Source organism: Pagrus pagrus (assembly GCF_965226575.1).
Source record: "Pagrus pagrus genome assembly, chromosome: 17".
NCBI lineage: Eukaryota > Metazoa > Chordata > Actinopteri > Spariformes > Sparidae > Pagrus > Pagrus pagrus.
In genome coordinates this window covers 4210065-4232289 of record NC_140201.1, presented here as the reverse complement: position 1 = coordinate 4232289, position 22225 = coordinate 4210065, and the positions used below count along the sequence as shown (strand labels likewise).

Sequence of the window (22225 nt, the reverse complement as noted above, 5' to 3'; positions counted from 1 at the left end):
GCAGACCGAGGAGGTGAGGAGGAAAGTGGATGGATACAAACTGTTGCTAAAGACGGGGATGCGTGAGGAAGACAGAAAGGGAGAGCAGCACTTTGATGACGTTATCGGACGACCCAAACTGAACCTGAGGACTTCCCTTTCATTTTCAGAGCACTTGTGCCTTTAGTGTGGCCTTTGGTTTTACTATGCAACCACATTTTCATGAAGTGTGGCTTTTCTAACACAAATCATATTTTTACAGGATTAATTTCTTTCGTCTTCGTTGATTTTATAACCCCTTTGTAGGAAGAAACCAGTTAACTCAGGTGTATCTTGAAGAAAATGCAAACCCCAGACAGAATGTATTAGAAAGCTGCAATATTTTAGTTGAGGATTCTGGCATTTTCCATTTTCGTTTTTAGCACTGTGGTTGCCTTTTCCTTCATTCTAAATATTTCCTCTTCATATCTTTCCTTGAAAACACAATGGCTGGGAAAGAAAAAACCTTTTGCTTAGACTATTTAGATCCTACCGGTAAATATTTTAATAGTTTTCTTTCTTCAGGTAAAACATCTTTTAAAAAGTGCCACAGAAAAGGAGAAAACAGTCCACAGGTTCTATTTGGGCCCACTTAATCGGAGCAACAGATGAGCCTGTAATTTAATGAATGAGTTGTGTTAGCATAGTGCTGACGGGCTGAGGTAATCCACTCTGTTATGGATGCTACTCAGTAGTCTTGTAAATGCTAAGGGATGTGTGTGTGATCCCTCATCCCTTAGTACCCTTTTTAGGAGGTGTGAGTGAAATATAAAAGCGGGTTACTGTACCCTGTGGGAAGGTTTTCAAGATAACTATTCCCTGAGAAAGTTTATTGTAGTTGTTGATTTCACACGACCGTGTATGAACTCGTGTTGTGGTGTTGTTACTCACGTATGTGTTGGGATCCTGAGCCTGGGTCTTGGGCAGTGGGGAGTCACAGTCGGGGCTGTAGTGTTCGCAGAAGTCATAGGCAGCTTGGGGATTGGAGGCAATCAGCAGTTGCTGGATGTCTCCCTGTAAAGAAGAGAAAAACTTGTCAAACTTTGTAGTCAAGTAACACACAGTCACCAGTCATTGGTAATCTGCCACACAACCAGTAACTGCATATGCCAATTTGCATTATGCTTATCAAGGTCCTCACCTGGAAAACCTCCTCATCAAGCAGACGGGCTCCAAACACTGTGATGCCATTGGTGTCGACCTCAGCGTTGTTGCCGCGGGGCAGGGGACGGGTCATCTTCTTCTTGCAGTCCAGCAGCAGTGTCACGTTTTTCTTTGAAACAGAGATAGCGATGCGGTGCCACCTAGAGACAAGGAGGAGGAACCGAAGGCGAATAAATGTGTACTGTGACTACAGGTCTGATTAAAAAAGTCATCAAACCAACCATCACATCACATATACATCCCAACCAACACTCACAAACATACAATTCCCACCCACACAACCCCAATCATGTCATCTCAACCAGTCACAAACTGGTTGTTGCTGGTTACTGACTTGCCATCAGCCAGGTTGACGCCTCTGAACAGTGGGTAGTCCTCGGGGGCTGGCTTGCCGTTCTGGTCCTCGTACAGGAAAACAGGTGAGCGTCCCATTTCAATGCCCAGCTGCTGGATACCCTGCTCGCTGTAGATGGAAAGGAGGAAGGCCTGGAGACCAGACTGTGCCTTAACCAGAGCCATGATGGAGAAGTTCTCTGGGAATCGACCTATTAATGAGGGAAAGGAGGGATGGGAGTTGAGAGAAGGGTTACATCATGTGCACGGGTCATTGCTATACTGGCTTGTGGGTATTTAAAGAGGAGAGAAAATAAGGAGGAGGCAGTAAAGGAGTATGGAGGTAAGAAAAAAAACTGTACAGCCAGTTCACAGCAGGAAGGTGTACCTTATCATGAAAAGAAAGGAGGCAGGAGAGGAAGGTCGGGGTGAATAAGGAGTGACAAAAGGGATGTGTTTGAAGCAGGGCAGATGAACAAGTGGTAGCTGGGGAAGGATGAGGCAAATATGGAGAAGAAATGCAGGATGAGAGAAGGAGAAGTAAATGTGAAAATGACACTAGTGAGGAGCTTTAAGTGATTAAAGTATGATATCTGTGTCAGGATCAACTGATTACAAAAAATCCAAATAAAGTCCCATGTTAAGCTGGCATAGGTGATGAGGACACATAATAACAGGTGGGAAGAGCTGGAGAAGGAAGCCTAAACCTCAGAAAATGAGTTGAAATCAGCTTCGACTTTTGAGGATTTTTTTTTACAACCACATAAGTGCTACTTTCTCTTTTCTCTCCTTACTCCGGGGTGTCAGACAGTATACTGAAGTTAATTTGTTATGGCACTCCCACACAGTTTTACTGAGCTTCTGCACTGCAACACATAATTATACTTTATATCCATGAGCAGTCTAGCAAAGGGCACAATAGCTTCACTTAACGCCAGAGAGCTCTGTTTTAAATACACAGGAAAATATATAGCAACCTGTAATTATAATTATAGGCTTTCGCACTCTGGAATTCATAGAAAATATGTTAAATACTATGTTTTCACGTGTACTGTGATACTGTGGTGTATGACAGGAACACGGGTTAATTTCTTTCCTGAGCAATACCCCTGCTTTTTGGTTAAAGGGTAACACTTTTACACATTAAAGTGTGTTTACAGTGTACTACTGCATATGTGAAAAAAGAAGTATAAAGCCTTTGGTGGCTCCAGAGGAAGCTGATAAACTGCCTCCAGTGATGTCTCTCAGTGGCTAAGTTGTTTTGTGGGTAGTGTGCTATGCTAGTTGCTTTGCCACCTCTCTCTTGCACAGTGATGGTTAATGCTAAACTGTCGATGGGAACAACTGTATGCTTTTATGTTTTCTGGTTTTAATTGGCAGTGTTGTGCTGTCTGAAATGTGCAAAAGGATAGTTCAGTTTGCTCATCATGACAAGTACTACACAGCTGTATAATGTCTTCTGCGGCTCTTCTTGGGGAAAATAATCCTGATGATGTCAGGGTCATCTCTTTTAAATGCTTCTCTTACAATTCCTCCAACACTATGAAAGTGCAATATTAAATCACAGATACCTCTTCAAGTTTGTACAAACAGTGCTCACACAACCTTATGGCAATTTACAGAGCAGTCTCTCAAACAATGGATGTCCACTCCAGGTGAGGCCTACCTGAGAAGAGCTGCTTGGTGGGGGCGGAGATCTGGGCCTTCTTGGTGATGCGGTAAGCATGATCGGGGGTGCTGGAGCGACGGGATGTGCAGAAGCCAGGGACTTTCTTCACGCCCTCGGGGAGAGAGGGAACCTGCAGAGCCCGCAACACATCCACTGGGTCTGAGGAAGAGAAGAACAAACTGTTGTTAATCCAGATGGTCTGTGATAGGATAGAGGTGTACATACAACATACAGTAACACACAGATACTGGTGTATTTTTGCGTTAACATAAAGGAGAAAAAGAAAACTATTTATTTAAGTGCAGCAGGTGTTTTCTCCAACAGCTTATCAGCAGGCCCATCATCTACCTGGATGCACAGAAATCACTGTCAAGATCTTTTAAAGCTTAGTCCTATACCGCTGCTATTTTGCTAAATACAAACAAGAAGTCTCTTTGCAGCTGCAGAGACCTAACGTTGCCCAGAAGATCAAAAAAATAATCTTGAAAGTAATCTTAAATGTTCTTGCAGCACTAATGCGATATGGGAGCAGGTACAGGGAACGTCCACAATGAGTACCACTGTACATTAGGCATAATGTAAGAAAGGAAGCACTGTGTAAGTATAAATGGGCCACAGTCCAAGCCACATATATGAACCACCGCAGGGCAGGTACAGTAAAGCTCAGTTTAAATCAGAGCGGAGACAGTGCCCTCTATTCTGCTCACATTTATCAAGCAACTGAAACAAGTGGCTGTCGATAAACACACGAGAGTTCAGGTGCACACGCACACACGCCACAGATATCCAGTATTCATTCTAACAACAGACAAACACTGTACCAACCGGTCTCGCATCCTGTCTCCACTTTCACACACCGAGGTCAACCAGTCTGTTTCTCCACCTTCAGTCTGCACTGTGGTTTACCTTGTCTCGCATTGCTCAAAGGCACTGTGTCAGTCTGAGTATTTCAGCTGACAAGCATGATTCTAGCTTCTGGAATTCAAGGTTTTATGTTCTTTATTAGTATTCATCGTAGCACGGGTGGTTACCATGCTACAATAAATACTGTACTTTAAGATTATAGAGGAAGAGGCAAAATTATAAGTCACAGTTATTCTATATACATTCTGTGCATCTATTTCTCTTTGTCCTCTAGACTCTTACTGTTTAACTGATACTTTAAAACATAATTTACAGTTAGTTTGACATTCATGTCAGCACTTATTTCACCACAGTAGACGTTAAATCTTAAAACAGGACAGATGTCTAATTACTCACATGGCTGACTTGTACTGTCTTGTTGCAGAACAGTACTCTGGTAAATAAAGTGGTTTGTGTATTGGATTCCTGCTGAAATAGCAGCACACTGTTGGTTTCTATAGGAACACTAGGAGGTCAAAGGTCTTAGTCTAAGTTGTTTCATACATGTCCACTTCATGAGATATCATTTGTTGATGTAAGTCCTCCCAAGATGCCGAGCTGCTGTGTACTGTGCTGCCTAATTCAAGAAGGAATGCCGAATATGCTCGACAATAATTCTGCCAAGGTTTCAAAACTTGCAAGAGACTTGCACATACACTTAGATAATGTTTTGCTGTCTGAGAAACCAAATCAAACGTAATTATAAAGTCAACCTTTGACAGTTGCAGCATCTTGATGGGTCCCTATGGTTCTGAAGTGAGGCAGCTATAAAGTTAAAGTTTTCAACATCATTTTCCTAGATGCAGTTATCCTCCCTCAGTCTTGGCTAGCCTTGCTGTATTTGAGGTGCACCAGAGAGCTAACTTTGCTGTTAACAGCCAATTAAATACATTTACAGCCAGCTCTGACGGGGCATTTCTCATAATAAACTTCTGGTGGCAGTGATGCATTGGCCCTGTGAAAACTACAGCGCTGATTAAAAGATAACAACAGAGCCTTTGATGCAGCCTGTGAAGTTACATATTTGTTTTCATTTTTCATTCAGATTTAAGAGGAAACGATACAATCATGCACACTTCAGCATGCTTGAAAACTACAACAGAGCATGTAACAGCACAGTGCTAACTTTAACATAATGCGGAAGCCATCACCTCTTCGGCAACTGCTGCAAAATATGTCACCTACCAGTGCAATAAAGAGTATTTAAGAGCAAAGCCACAAAAGGATGCAGTTACGCACCACTCTTATTCGACACCAGTGTGACAGCAACTAACTACAAAGTTGGTGCACATATAGACAGCTAAAGACTCATATCACTGAATAATTAATTAATCTGACAAAACTATAACATTGCATTATAAAGCTGTCTCAAAGTGCAGCCACTTACGATGCTTTATATTGGCCTCTAATGTGAAGTTTCCTTGTGTTTGTCCTACAATCACACTGATCCCATCAGTGTTGCTTGTGTTTAGGTGACACCCAGTGTGTCAGAGTTAACAGTTATTCAAACAGGCCCACAGATGGAAATATTTATTCTGACAGAGCAAATGGTGCGTTAATATTGTCTCAGGGTGTCTAGACCACAACCCGTAAACGTCACTCTACACCAGGGAGAGGAAGAGGAAGGGGGGGTGGGGGGTGGAGTGAGGATGGAGGGGAGGAAGAGAAAGAAAGAGTTAGATGAATTGGTATTGTGATGCTTCATTAACCATTTTAAAGCAGAAACTTCCCTTAAACAGCTGCTTGAAGGAGGAAATGAATAGAAGGGAAATTAGTTAGTGAAAGCTCAAAAAGGAGACACAAAAACAAAACAGAGATGAAGACACGGAGGGGATAAGAAATGTAGGGTTCCTCATTTCACTTCTTTCAGAGGTCAAAGTCTTGACTGGACTGTTTGTTGGAGGGTTAAAGTTATTCCATAACATTTTATAATATCAGAAATGAAGGTGAACCTTCTGTTTTCCAATTATATCAAATAACCCTTTCCAAGACCTGGGGGGCGTTGAATTTTATATACTTGTCGAGATTTTTTGAGATCTGCACAGGAATGCCAGGAATGAGAAAGAGGCAGAACGATGATATGAGGGAGGGCAATGAAAGGATGAAGGAGAGAGAGAGAGAGAAGTTCAGGCAAAGGTGGAGTGTGTGAGTGAGTGTGTGTTTTGGGGGGTCAGGCAGTGACAGTAGACAGCGTGGTTCTGTGATGGCAGGATACTGGATCAGATTGCAGCCCGAGCTCCCCCAGTACACCCAGTACAATGTGCCGCTCTGTTCTCCCGCTGCCTGCCCAGCTCACATCTGCAGCTGGGGCCCTTCCTGCCTTGAGGACCACAATCACGACAAAAACACACCCACAAAAATAACACACAGGGCCACAGAGGTACACACTTACACAGTACCAGCAGGGAAAACTGCACCAACAGACCTAGCGAGACGAGGAGAGGCAAATATGAAACTAGACAAGGTAGGAAAACAGAAAGCCAGGGGGCACAAACTCTCTCTCTTTACTTTCTTTCTTCTCTGTCTTCCTGCTCCTTCGGCCCTTCTTACCATAAGCGCTCACAGATGGCTGCAACTCTTTGATGTAAACACAGACCAATTACACTGCTGTCATTAAGACAGGAAACAGCTCCCTGGCACGTGAGGGCAGTTACTACTGGTGCTGTAGGTAAAGATTACAGTAGCCTGTACAGTCATCTCTCCTGACAGCTGCAGCAGGTGAAATAAAAAGGCCATTTTCAGTGGATATGGCAAATTAACACAGTATCTTAATGACCATAACTCATCTACCTGATGTTGCTGAACACGCTTAATTGAATCTAACATTGTTCTAATACTGAGGAAGCTCAATGAGTACCTCATATATACCCCAATTGTTTTCTTAGGTTGTCTATTCTGATTCCTATCAGCCCAGATGTTTAATCCTTTCATACAGGGAATATGTAGTATGTGTCACTGAGAGTTGTGTAAAAGTCATCTGAAATAATGACATGCTGTTCAGGGTATAATGGAGCACTGTACGATGGGGTGGATATATTTCTTCAACAGGTGCCTGAGGACTAAAACAATCCTATCACTGTTAGACTCCAACACATTCAGCTCCACAGATCCACGACCGATCCCCGATAGAAAACATATGGAAAACCCAGGTAGGCAGTCACACTGTAAAATGAGGTGGTGTGCTGGTAAAACAGCAGTGTTTTTCAGCAGTGTTTGTATTACTGCAGTTCCCCTCAGACGCCACTAGATGGAGCTAAAACAGATTTAATGAACTAGGTGACAGATGCCACTGTTAACCAAGTACAGTCAAAGCCTGTTGAACATGCACACACACACACACACACATGCATGTCTTTAAATGTACACACACTATGCAAACAAACAGGCTCACAGCAGTGAAGAATAAACAATGCTAACGCTCACTTAACAAGTAACTATCAAGCAGAGTATGTACTTCTGTCAGTTGACAGGTTAAACGACTTGACTAACTGAACACACCTCTGCTGTCCAGTGGTGGAAAGTAACTAAGTACATCAACTCTACTACAATACTTAAATACAATTTGCAGGTACTTGTACTTGAGTATTTCTATTTTCTGCTGCTTTACACTTCTACTCCAGTACAACAAATACTGCATGTGTTTTAATATGCAAAATATGATCAAAGATGTAATTAAAATAGAATATTATTAACATAAAACTTAATTGATCCCCAGGAAGAAATTCACAGGCTGCCAAGCAGATGAATAAAATCCAAATATACAATATACATTATTCTGAAAAATGAATAGACTTTTACTTCATATGGAATATTTATGTGGTACTGACTTTTACTTGAATATAAAATCTGAGTACTTCTTCTGCTTCTGTCTGAACCGAAGCAGCTGCACACACAGATTAGACCCTGTATGCACACAGCACGCCAGAATCATTAGTCAAGACAGTTTGCACAGTAAAGGAATTCATCTTCCTGGATTTCTCATAAAGCCAACATGAAACATTACACAACCCCAAATTAATTAAATAACAGGAATAAGGGACTCCTCTGAGGGGAAGCATACAATTATCATAATCCACACATATTCCATCCCTGCATCCATTATCAGTAACTGTAGGCTGGGGCCTATTCCAACATGCACCGAGTCAAAGACAATCCTGGTTGATAAATATTACGTATATGTTTCTATGTTTAAACATATATTGCATGCACACACAGTTATCTGGTCAGCCCTCTGAGCCCAAAGGCGTACACTTCACTGCAGACTTCTGTGAGGTGACAAGTGTGTGAGTCTCAGTTCACTTCAGAGGAAAATCTTTATCTCCTCTCCAGGGCTTTCTGCTTAGATGCTCTTTGTAGCAACTTCTGTGTGTGCATATGTATCTGTGCATGTGTGTGTGTGCACGTGTGCGCTTTCCTTTTCTGGTACAGTTGTGCTAAATACCGGACACACACTCCAGCTGACACGCTGACCCCTCACCTCTCACCTTTACACAACGACCACATTGTCAGACACTCTAAGCAAGACAGACGTGCAATATTGACCACAGATTAACACACACACACACACACACACACACACACACACACACACACACACACACACACAGTTGCACAAATTCATCCGTACACTAATTTTCTGTCTCAATATTTGGGTCTTCTGGCTACAAATACACAAAGATGGATTGTTTTTATGGAGCCTGAGATGCGAAAAATGTAACATATTTCTAATTTCAGGATTTATACTAAACTCCAGTTGTTGCTAAATCACCAGCTGTGTCCCCATCCACCCAGCTGACCACGATGGCAAGGCCTATGGGCTGCTGCAGGTTGTAATTTTCAACATGGTGCTCTATAGTTACGATTTATTTATAATGCCTTGTGTACACAGACAGAGAAGCCATTATGAGTACCCATGCTGTAAAAAGGGGGTCATTAGACTTTACATTGTTTATATGGTATAACATGAGGGTTTGGTTTGTCAGTGAGGTGTTGATTATCATGTAGATGTCACATCATATGACAGTGACTGGCTAGCTTCTCCAAAAGACCAATACAGAGTGAGTCAGTCAAACCTGACCTCAGAGTTATAACACCACCAGATGGAGATACATTTTCTATAAGACTTGAAGGAGTAGAAGAACAGTAAGGGGAATATCATTAGAAGTACAACAACAAATCTGAATTCTTGAAATCTTGGCATTTGAATACAGTAATATGAACATATAATATAATCGAAAGTATGCTGACAACTTATGCAATTCAAACACATGCTGTGCTGCAACTGACTTTTACTGAACAGAAGAGCTGATGAGGGGTTTGATTAATGATGCAAAATACAGCATCTGCCCTGCCCAGCCTAACAAAGTGAGGAAAATAATCAAAGTCGAGCAAAATATGCAAACAGTGGAGTTACTTGTTACACGTCTCTGTCATGCATCTGGTATATAAACACCAAAAGGTGATGAAGGAGTCAGGTGGTCAAGTCAAGACTACATCTGAATGGATAACCAGAACCGATGCATTTCAGGTACAATCCTTTATCGTGTAATAAAATAATTTGCGTATTCTTTTTTTTAATTTATTCTAACTGGATCACGTCTTGAGCTTTGTTATCCTGTGCTTTTATCTTTTCACACCTGCCTCTATCAGCACTATTTTTAGAGTAGCAGCACTAATGAATCCAACAGGGATTATAGGGCAGTGCCAACATTTACTGTGACGCAGCCTTATGTGGTTTCTTCATTCCCTCCGTCGAGGAGCTGCTGCCAGCATATGCCCAAGTCCTCTACTGTACCCGGTGTACCATTATGTGGTCTGTGCCAGTCTGTGTGTGCTGCGCTGAGGCTGCCAACGTGTATCGTGCTGGAGTCTCGTGTGGTTTCAGGGCTGGTGGCCGCAGTCTTAGTTTGGATCAGAGGGTGGATACTGACACCACAAGGCCTACATGGGACCACAGGGCCCCGACCAAGAGACAGTCAGTGGTTCCCTACTATCACATGGGACAGACAGTCAGTATGGGCACAAATTAGAAACCCGTCTTAGGCCCACTGATGTGCCTGTGCTCAGTGGTAAGACGCTGACCTACAATTCTTTGAAGTCCAAAAACACTGACTTTATATTCGACTTTTAAAGGAAAAGCACTTGTTACACTAAACTATATCACAGTCACTGTAACTTTAATTATATTCAGCCGATATTACATTTCACTATGATTGATTTAAAACTGCCAATTCACACAGTCTGAGCCATTTTCACTACAAAACAGTGCAGAAATGATCATGTGCCCTCTAAAAACCGGTCTGTGCTACTGCAGATAATACATAAGGAGATGTAGATGATATCTGAAAACTTTGAGGAAGAGTCAAAAAGTTTTCTTACACTATCTTTTCTAAATTCTAAAGATGTTGACCAAAATACACCTGGTCTCCAGTTCACCAAAATATTGGTCTCATCCTAATGGTTAAACAAACTTATATTTGGAGCAGTGTTACGTAGCAACAATATATTTATATAAAACCAAACATCTTCAATCACAGTGATTAGTGGTATCCGAATACCTACATTAATCTCAGAGTTTAGCCAGAAGTCAGACTTATAATAAAGAAAAGTGTAACAGCAGTGAGCCAGCATTACCTATTAATCATCACTGTCTCTCTTGACACCTTTTTAGTGTGGAAATCCCCATAGCAGATACCTACCCAGGATACTGCAGATATTTAAAGGTGAAAAACAAGTGTGAGGCACTGTGGAGCGAGTGCAGGAGGACTTTGATTGGTTGTGATGTGCAGTGTCTGGATCTTACTACAACACTCCACTCTAATTACTGAGTACTTTTATCTAATTTTTGTTCCTGCACTAATGCTGCCAACACTAATTCATTTATGTTCATTGCATTCAGAAGTTAAAATGATTCATCCATATCTGAATATAAGGGACATTTTTCCAATTTGTCCATCTGTTATCTCTCCAGGGTGTTCAATGTCTTCCCCCCAATGCATGCTGGGATGGACTCTAATCAGAAAGAAGTTATTTCCTGTGATCAATTCCTTTTTCTATAGTCCACTCATCCCAGTCTGAGCAAACAACTCACTGACACCAACGTTTAAAATTATTTTCAAATGGAAAGACAGGTCTGATGTCTGGAAAAGAGATGTACATTAACATTACATGTAAAAACACACAGCTGGTCTGCACGCCCTCCTACACCGACTTCCTAGAAGCAGCAAAATAACAGTGACTAGGAATAGCATCCTATACAGACAGTCTGTCATTATAAAGTTGGCACACTCTCCTGCCGTACTTGTACATCTTCTGCTAAAACAGAATGCCTTGGAGGAAAGACGCCTAACTATCCACACACACACAAACCACAAAATCATCACCTATGAAACCAAAGAAGGAGGAACAACCATCTTCAACTCACTATGTTCCTTTAGGTCTGCCGTGCTAATGTGGTTTTGTCTGAGAACGGCTTTTACAAGTTCACAGTCTGAGGAGATGTCATGGTTTAGAAACAAGGCCTCAGAAGCATCTCATCTTTGACTTCTGCATGATTTCATTTTACAACCACAGGCTGGGTCTTATCTCTCCATGCAAATGATGCAATTTTGAGTCTGGTGGTGGTTGAGGCCATTGAGTGACTGAGAATGAGTCACAGTGTCCTGGCCATAAAGATGCCCTAGCCTCTCCACAGTCCTGATTAGTAGGTATGAGAAGGATGAGTTAATGACTGTAGGCCAGCGTCTCTGTAGGAGTAAGAGCTACACAGAGAAATGCAGGATACAAAATGGGAATCCTACACAAATATAAGAAATGGTAAGTCACCGATCAAACAAATCTATTTTAAAATCACCAGTAAACTGAGCCCGAAGCTGTCACAGTGTTGCCTGTGCCAGTGTTTATATATTCTGTTGTCATGATCATTATAAGTCTCTAAACTGGAGGACATCAAGGACAGGACACTGTGAGGAGAACATTTTTGGCCTGACTCTGTGACCAGCCTTTCTCTCACAGTCTGTGTACAATGCAGCAATCTTACATTACACAAGGTCTTTCTAGTAAGGCAGTCTATTGATGAGTTAAAAAGTCAACTGCTAATTCATACCCACCAAATGATTTGATAACTCTGTGGCTAAAAAGGGAAATCTTACTGGTTTTAGCTCCAATCTCTTCATGTTAGTGTCATTATGATGGCTGTGTGTATGGAAATATGTGCATCGATGACATCTGGGATAGAGCATCTGGCTAGCCAACGCTAGCCGGTGCTTGACTGGACACATTACCCTAGACAACAAGAGTATAGAGTATGGATGTGGATCACCAGAGCCACAAGGGCCCATGGGAAAATGCTGACAAAGCAGAGGAAATTCAAATGGATAAAGTTGAAGCTGTCAGACTGAGTCACACGTGACCAGCAGGAGCTTGAAATACCACACACTTCCATACAGTCACAGGAATGAACTGTCAAAACCCTCTGCCACCACATATAGGAGCTCTATTCACCAGGAGAGAGGGAGCGAGAGAGCAGGGTAATGTTTAGTCAAGGCAGAGACAGACTGCCCTTTGAGGAGGCTCTGCTTTGAAATGAGGTTGAGGAACATCCATGTCAAGAAAATATTGCCCTCTGATTTTCTCTCCCTTTGAACAAACTCGGCTTTCATGCCTCTGTAGGCCCGCTGCTCTCTGGGTAATGACTGCGCCTCATCCGTCCCTCCTCCTTTTTTTTTCTAGCCCTCATTCTCTCAGGGAAGAGAGAATAAACATGAAAGATTCTGACCACTTTCTTCTCTAAATCGGTCTTTCACAGTTTGGGTGGGGCGCTGTTATAGTTTACACTAACATCTGCTGCACCACAGTGCGCACACGGGAGCGCGCACACAGGCGCACCACGCACGCAGTGGTCCAGCGCGTCTGGCCAACTAGTGCATAATCCACAGTGAGCGCGCAGGGACGCTGCATGCACACGCGCGTACATGAGCAGGCACGTGCGTACAGGTAAACGGGGTGTTATATTCGCGCCACTCTGACATTATCTCAGGGTCAGATGATTAAAAAAACTTTTCTACAAGCAAATGAACGGCTCCGGACACACAGCGCCTCTATACGCGTCTTTTAAGATGAGAAACAGCACCCGGCTGAGGTGCTGCACACAGAGGCACATTCACATAGATGGCATACATTTCCACACCCCGACCTGGGAAAAAACATCCATAGCTTACAGACGCATATACACAAACACAACTGTACAAAGCGCACATAGACACGGAGACACTGAACGCTTTCACTCCCAAACCCCTGCGACCGAGGTGCTCCGCCGCATAATAACCTATTCATAAAGAGCAAAAATGTCTCAGGCTTCCGCCTCCAAAATACACACGGGAGACGACGGGAAGGTGCAATCGCCTCTCGCAATCTGAAATTGGACACGGGGCCAAAGAATACACTGAGGAGGGCAATTTATGTTACAAAAGCCCCCTTGGTGCGCAAGCTGTCCCCGCAAGTTACCCAAAACGAAGAATAAAGAGCCATTGATCCATCTGTCAGCTGAAACTTCTGAAGCTAATTTATTTCTCCAAAAACGTTCGTGTAAACTAAACCAGCTTTGGTGTTTCTGTTGAATATCTGCATGCTTTGTGTCAGCCAAAGAAGTCAAACTGCTCCTCCACTTTAACAACAATAAATATAACAGCAGTCAACTGGTAAAAGTAATTTCCCGACCCGCTTCAGATCCACAGAACAGTTTAATCATTTCAAAGGTTAATTGAAGCCTCATCAAATATCATATTCAAACATCACAAGTCGTGTTTCTGCACTTTAACTCTTCGTTTAATCTTCGACAGGCCTTTAACCATTTTATGTCTTTCCATCAGAAGTCTTCAGTCAGATCTGAGCTGGACTGGACTCAGGTGAATCAATGGATTCTCTGTGTTAAAAATAACTCAAGACGACTATCGGTCCGTCAGGGAACTGCAGCGCATACAGATCATTCCTTATAGGCGCACTGATCCAGGAGAGGAGAGGAGGGGGCATCAACCTCTACAGGAACGTGAAAACTTAAAGTAAAACAATACTGACAAGTGTGCACTGAGAAAACTGTCCAAGATCTCCTAAACCCTAACGCAAATCTTCTTCATATACTTATCTTCGTTATCAAAACGATTAATACAAACACAACCTGTTGATCTAGACAGAAAAAACGCACACTTTCCACAGGCTTATAGCCCCATCCTACAAACGTGATGCAGAAATCCCTCCTCCCTGGACAACCAGAGGCAGTGATGGAGAGACTGGTGCACAGGCTGAAATGGTAAACACTCACACAGCCTGCTGGCAGCCTGTAGGATATCTACAGTCCAGCTTACTCAGGGGCCCACATTCAGGTGCAACACATACAGAAATACTGGTACAAATATCATGAAAGAAACTTTCAGCCGATAAACTTCCTTAAAAAAGCGACTGCAGCAGCTTTTTGCACCGTCCTACCCCATGACCCCCTGCGGATGGGGAGCGTAAAGTGCGTAAAATGAACAACAACCTGTCCAGACTGAACGGGATTCTTACAGGTGAAATTCAAGGAAGTTAATTATTTAGGAAAAGCCAACGTCAGGAAAATAGTTCAACATTACTGAAAAGCACCTGAGTTGAGCTCAGCGGCTAATATTACGCAGCACTTGGTGAGATGACACCTGTCAGCAGGCTGCGCGCACACCGAGAGAGGGGGGGAGACAGCCGAGGGAGTTGAGTTCAAAGAAGCGGAAAAACAAACTTTCAGACGTGATTCAATGCTTTTCTGAAGCCAAACGATCTCCTCTCTTTGAGCATTGGTTGATGGAAACCGTGTAACATCAATGATCGGACAGATTAACACTGGCGGTATTTCAACTTTCCCCATAAGAAAAAGTTCCAAGTACTAGTTTTTTAGGGGATGGACCCTCAGAGACGCAGCACCTAAATGCTCTACTTCCCTATGACCTTTCACGAATTTTCCAAAGAACTTTTGTCAATTTCAAGGCCTTTATAAACCGTGCGTAAACACAAGCCGCTCCGGGGTGCTTTAGGAAGTCGAATCAGTGTAGAAAGCAGAGACAAACTTCTAAACATACAGGTAACGACACAAAAAACAGTGGACCATGTCTGGATACGGTGCGGTTATTACTGCTGAACACATTCCTCGGAGAAAAGTTAAAGAAGCATGACAGGTGCCTAAGAGTCCAATTATGGATGAGGTGTACAGTTATTACGCACGGTAAATCCGGGTAGAAAACGATAAATGAAGATGCTTACAACGGGAAAAAACAATTAAGAGGGCCAAATAGTCTGACCATGTCTCGTTAAAAAAGCACAATAAACACCACAGCTACTAATAAGAGAATCCGTCTTACCTGCCCGAACCACGGTCGTTTGGCACAAGGCGAGCGCCACGGTAACCAAGGCGAAGGAGGAGAAGTCCATGGTCCATGGTCTCCGTTTCTTCCGGACGGAACAATCTCCAGTATCCATAGTGTTGCAGTAGTTCGCCGGCCTGGTTGAGCTGTAAATGTAGGATACGGTGGAAGTTATCCTCTCACAGAGAGCCAGCCGACGACAGGGACCCGACTGAACCTTCTGCGAGGCAACAGACAAAAAGGCACGCCTCTGGAGACCTCTCTACCTCTCTCCCGGAGACTTTCCTTAATGGGTTACCTATGTCTGTCAATGGTAATGCACAAAACCTAAACACTAAAGGGGGCTTGGGGTGAATAAATATCTTTTATTTTAACTTTTAACCCCTTCGTGCTAAAGCCCCATTGAGTCAGACTGGGTACGAGTACCCAAAGTGGAGAGAGCAGCAGAGAGAGACCTGGAATCACGCTCTCTCTCCGTTCTCTCTCTCTTTCCCTCTCCCCTTCTTTACTTACACATTTACTCCCACGAAGAGTGAGAGCGCGTGTGTATGTGTGTGTGAAGAGAGAGAGAGAGAGTGAGTGAATGGCAAAGGGGAGAGGTAGAGAGAGGGCGTGCGTAATTGCGCCCTTGGCGCACTCAGATCTACGTGTACGGAGACGCGTCAGAGAGTGTGAACTGAACGTTTTTAATGATAGGCCTATACAAATACTTCACCCCACATACACAACAATGGCATCTCTCTTTTTAGCTGTGAGTAAGTGTTTAATGTTGCTCAAGGCACTCAGTGAAAGCCTTTTTCTGTCCGTCTCTGATTCTCTCTGAATCTCTATACTATCGTGAAAAGGGCAGGCAGGATGTATCTTTACCCTTTCTACTTCCTACTCTTGTCTTCGCATCTATAGGATGAAAAATTCTGGCTTTATAAACCAAGAAGAACCGTTCAGGTACACGATAAAAGCCAGCGGGACCACGCGCCGCCTGTGCCAGCGGAGAAGAGTGAGCGTCTGGCCAGCCAATCAGACTTCTGTCCGCGCTACTGACCACGCCCCTTCCATGCAACCCTTGGTGCTCTCCTCTCCTTCTGATTGGTCAGTCCCACGTGGCCGTGTTTTGCAGCATCAGCTCAGGTGCACAGAGAGAGAAAGGGGGGCCGAGGAAAAACCGACACGAGCTAAAATCATCAAAACACACAAAACACTGTGTTTTGTGATGGTAAAACAGTTTAGGGTGAACACAACAGTAGGTAAAAACAATTGAGCATGGATCGGTGGATGTTTGGTACAAATCGATTATTGTTTCCAACATTTTAAGGTCCCAAAATTACCATGACCAAAGTCAAGTGAAAGAATATATACTGGTAGACTGGTGGTCCTGAGATTGTTTCAAAGACTTCAGGCTGAAGCTGCATTGAAGCTGTCGAGGTGGCTTGCTGTGGAAAGACACCTCACCAAGACATCTTCCACTCCATTAAAAGTCCATTAAACAAGCACCACTTGGGTTTAGATCAGAATGGTCAAGACCCCACCTTCACCTGCTGCACAGCTGGCAATGCACCATGACAAGGTGTAGGGATTCTTGCAGGCACCATGCTGTCTCCTGCAAGCTCCTCTCACAGGTCTGACTGCAAGAGGAGGGCCGGTGTTTCCTTGTCCAGAAGAGGATGCTGGACACACTAAAATATTTCAAACCTATTTCATATTTATAAATTGAAAACACATCAGATAAATGAATATACTGTATCCGTCTCACTAATTTCACCACACAACAATACAAGGAACCCCGACATTAATAAAGGATACGGGTGATGATATTCTCTACTTTTCTTATTGCCATCAAGACCAAAATCAACAGTATATTAGTCTGTCTCTAGATAATATCACAGCTGAGCCCTTTTTACTTACACAGGCGGTTTAATACTCATTTGGTTTGCTCGTGGGTGCAGGACTGTACATGGTGGATCGACTAAAAATAAACTACAGTAGTAAAAATAAAGATAAACTCAATTAAAACATCACAAACCACCTAAAAAACGGCCAGTCAACAATGACAGAACATTAGAAGCTTCACATAATTAATATTTATGATAAAATGTTATTGGATTGGATTGTGTTACACAGTATTATCAGTTGTATTATCAGTTGTTTGTGATATTCTGCCGTCCCATAAACCATATGCACTTTATTCACTTATGTCAAATTTGTAAGAGTGAACTGAGAAGCTGTAAAACCACTGGGACATAAACTTTAAACAACTTTGTCTTCAAGAGACATTCCTTTCATAATTTCAAAGTGGCTTTCATATCCCCACCTGTCATAAACACCCAGTAGCATCTTCTATATTTCAAGGGTATCCCCCCTGTGCTCAGCCGTCTGCCTTGTAAATGTTTCTGCAGTCACACAGCCCATGGTTAGTCACTTTCTTTGAATGCAGACTCCACACACAGAAAGTAGTAATTAAACATAATTATCCCCTGATGCTCTTTACCACTCAGTCTTTCTCACTACCTTTTATTCCCCTCACCCAATTCTATCTGATTCTCTGAGGGGATAAGGAAGAGTATGTGTTTACATTCTGTGGTATTTCCATGACTTCCCTTACTATCATGTGTACTATAGAAAAAAATATAACAGCGAAAAAACAGTAAAACTTAATGGTTGTTCTTTACCTTAAATAAAAAACAATAAAACGTATATTTGTGATGGCAGACATAATTATCTCGGGGATACTTTTTAGAGGAAAGCAACGAACTCTGAAATGTGTTTCAACACAGAAATGCTGCACATTTATCCTGACTCATTCTGCCAATATTAAACTGAAAATGGAAAATATATACTTAAGGATTTAGAAGTAACAAAAATGAATATCCTGGATTGGGTATCTGCTGGTATGGTTGATCAAATGACTTGCCTAAGATTGCTGAAAAAATGGATCAGTCAAAGACACAATATTTAACATTTCCACATTAAATTAGATAACAGAGAAATCTGTGATTTTATTCAGCGTAGGGGTGCGCTTGATTTGGTCGCCTGTTGCTATAACTTCAGAGGAAACACGAGATGATACATCAGAGAGTGAGGAAGGAAATCAGCTAACGTGTCTCTTAAGTAACGTGAATAAAAACTTCCCCTCGTTACCTCGTCCTAAACATTCCTGCCTGCGTCACGTCAGATAGATTCTCATTGACAACGCTGAGCTGTTATGTGGATCAAACCCTTCTACTATGGGTTGGGGTCTCCAGACACAAGGCGACCTACTATGAGGTTAGATTACTGCCAGCAATCATAACATTAAAAGTAAAATTTGAAAGGTTGTAATCAAGTTTAAAAATCTAAACTGTGTAAAACTGAAAATTAGGATTTAGACTTTCTAAAAATAAGATTTGAATGATTTAAATAATTGCTTCTATATCACAGTGTTTGCAGTATAATGTTATATTTTATGAGTTCGTGTTCAAAGTTTGGATGATTTCAGGTATGTTTTTTCTTTTCTGTAGAAACCTAAGCACATCCTTATTAGTAAGTAAATTTCATAAAATGCATCTTCAGGTTCATGGCAAAAATGTATCAGTATTAAAATGTATTGGGTTACTTATGCTGAGTACACTGCAAGTCAGACCCACTAGGAGAAAAATCAGAGCCTCACTCACAGTGTAGATACAAGATAAACTATCACAGCAGACTAAACATAAACATGGTACAAGTATACATTACAAAGTAAACATTTGTGTCAGCGTAGCAATGCTGTGAGCAGGGGAAGGACAGACAGTAAGTCCAGGTTGATAAAATATGCATCATCTTATATCAATTTGACCAAGCAGACTCAGACCTATAGATAGAGGCTGTCAAGTTTAATAACGTTTTCGTAGTACAAAAAAACCTGCTGTTTACTGTTTAATCATATTTTTAATGAATTAAGTCATCATTTCAACAGGTTCTAAGGTTTCGCTAACATTGGATTTCTATATTATAGAACTGCTCACCGTAGAAGTTTCATTAGTCAGACTTCTGCTGGTTGTTTTTTTTTTTTTTTTTCAACCTTGACAAGAAGGAAATTTAAAGTGAAACATTAAACATCTATATTTATCTATATATATATATATATATATACATTTATTGATGTGAAAACAGCCAAATGTAAGGACAACAGCATAACATCTTGCCCCCAGACAAGTTAAGTCATTTACATTGGTTGAGCTATAGTACGCTATATAGCATAAACCTCATTGTGGATACTCTCCACTCTTCCTGCCAGTGCCAGCCACTTTTATTTTTATATGTTATGTGATTTTTTTTTGGACCTATATGGCCCCGTAAGATGCCTGACTTAACTGCCTCTTTCTTTAGATTACACGTCTACATGAAAATAAATTCCAACCAAAGAGAAAAGGGACACGATTAAAGTATGATGGCCATGTTTTAGCTTGGGTTCGGCGGTGGTGTGCTGTCTATGGGTTTACACACAAGGCTGCCAAAGAAGAAAATTGTACTGCCTTTTCATAAGAAACGACTGGGGCGAGCTTTGATGTATGCAGAATGAGAAGGAGCGGCTGCCGTGTGATCATTCTCTGAAACCATCAACTAAGCTGCTGCATCCAGCAATTATCCATCAGGAATCATAAGGAAAACAAGGCCAGTGCAGTTTTTATACCTACATATTACGATATGGAAACCGTAGGAAAACAGACATTTTTTGGTCTTGGATGCATGAAAAAAAAAAATCTGCAAAAATTGGAAATATGGAATAAAAAAAAAAAAAGAGTCAAGACAAAGTGAACAGAACAACAGGAAAGGTCAGAAAGCAAAGAGTAATAGACCAAGTATCAGAGCTTTGTTTGCAATAAAATGGAGTAGAAACAATATAAACCCAGACTTTTACCTGAAGGCCTAGTTAGGAGTTATATCCCCCTTTTTGTACATACTGTAGCTTCACTTGGCTGTTATTTTTCACTGCAGGGTTATTCATACTAAATCAGAAAGTCCAGGAAATGCTCTGCGGCAGCTCTGGGTTTTTATTTTAGCTTCCTGGACACAGTGAATCGAGTGTTTTTTGGAGAACAGACTGTTTGGTTCTGGCCTCCTTGTGCTCTGAAAGTAGATGCCACAAGTCGTAAAAAGAGACACCCCAAGAGACATCTGTGGTATGTGTTTGTGCTCGACCTTGCACATGCGTATGTACAGTACTTGATTCATATTCAAGGATTGGAATCACCACTTTTGTTGCGTCTATGGTTTCGTGGACACGACAGAAAGTTGTGGTCAAGTCGAAATGTGTCTTGTTTGTTGTTGTTTGTTTGGTACAGCAAAGGCAAGAAAGTAAGTTATTCACGATTCATTTAGGTTGTTCTTGTAAACATCGCCTTCTCCTACAGTGTTTTAACGTCAGATTATATTTTATATCTTTCCTCCTGTCATTTTTATCACATCTGTCATCTGCTTCTTATTTTAAGCATTTTGTGTCACATTTCAAACATTTCCCTCCATTCTCCCTGTTTGCCTCAGCTGTTTCTGAGGTCGTCTGAAGTTATTGCCGGTAAAAACTTAACATTTCCTGGATTTGCTGCTTCATAATAAAACCTTTTAAATAATTAAATAATATAGGAATATATGAAGATTTATGTGAAATTTAATGTGTTTGTCTCCGAATTAGCTGAGCTTTGTTAGTGGTTATTCTTTGATAGCACTGCAGGTAGAAGGAGAACTTACAGGCGCTCCTTTGATCACTAAACAAGACAAGCGCGTCATCAGTAGGCCTGTTGTAATGTAAGTCCAAATCCCTGCAGCGCTTGGCTGACGTGCCGAGTAAAACTGAGTCAGTCAGAGCCAGCACAAGTGTACGAATAAACACCCTTTGTGTCTCTATCTTGAAGCAGGTTCACACTTTTAGCAGGTGCCTACTTTTTCTCAAACTGGTCCTGAGGCTCACCTCCATTTTCTTTGACATGTTGTGCGTCCCCGTAGGTGATGTTACTTGATGAAGATTCAGTCTGCAACTAAACGTTTGCCGTTTGCAACACAAGCTGAAGAAAATATAAAAACACAGACAGCAGGAACAAAGTAATATCAAAAAGAGGTACAGTAATGCTCTTACAGACTTAAAGACAGACTTAATTGTTTAATACAAGTTTGCTTCTGTACTGCAGCTCCACATATTCAAAAGGTTTTTGCATTTTACAAAGTGCATTCGTACAAAGTAAAGTCAGAACCTGGACCTTTATAGGGAGAGTTTCTGTTCGCAGAAAACACAGATTATCACAGAACAGAGCTGCGTAGTGTGAAATTGTAGTGTAGCGTCAACTACAGGGTGACGATGAGGCCTGTTTCCACAGACATTCAGTCACCTACAGATAGTGACTGGATGTCGCCAAACCCTGTCTAACTGTGTCATGCCTTTAAAGGCACAAAGAATAGTTCATTCAGATCACATGCATCTGCATCTGTCCTCCACTTGCCAAGTAACATTAAAGAAACTGTATACTGAATCTGTCACGGACAGCTTTACATGGAGGGACATCGTTACAATATAACAGTAGACATAAACTCATTAGGTCACTTTTGATTTTTCACTTTCAGTGATTGTAATATTACTCTGCCAGATATATTACACCATTTGGTTTATTATGGTGACTCTGTACCAACTCCTTATTATTTTGCTGTAACAAGAATTTTGTCTTTATAATCTTGTCGAGCGCCGTGTTAGTGTCTGATGTGTTTCATCCCGACTGCCCACACCCTTAACCAAACACAGCATAAAGCA

The 22225-nt window shown here is 41.8% G+C and overlaps 1 protein-coding gene across 3 annotated transcripts in view; it reads right to left on the bottom strand.

The window, feature by feature from the left end:
* col11a2 (collagen, type XI, alpha 2) overlaps positions 1–22225 on the bottom strand; it is a 70543-nt gene that overhangs the window by 29721 nt on the left and 18597 nt on the right. For all 3 annotated transcript variants that reach the window (XM_084380292.1, XM_084380293.1, XM_084380294.1), the window contains 5 exons: positions 15469–15617; positions 3182–3343; positions 1517–1727; positions 1160–1322; positions 910–1032 (listed from right to left, as the gene is read on the bottom strand). In XM_084380292.1, the coding sequence (XP_084236418.1) occupies positions 910–1032; positions 1160–1322; positions 1517–1727; positions 3182–3343; positions 15469–15586 (777 nt within the window). In that variant the 5' untranslated portion in view covers positions 15587–15617. The remainder of the gene's footprint in view (positions 1–909; positions 1033–1159; positions 1323–1516; positions 1728–3181; positions 3344–15468; positions 15618–22225) is intronic.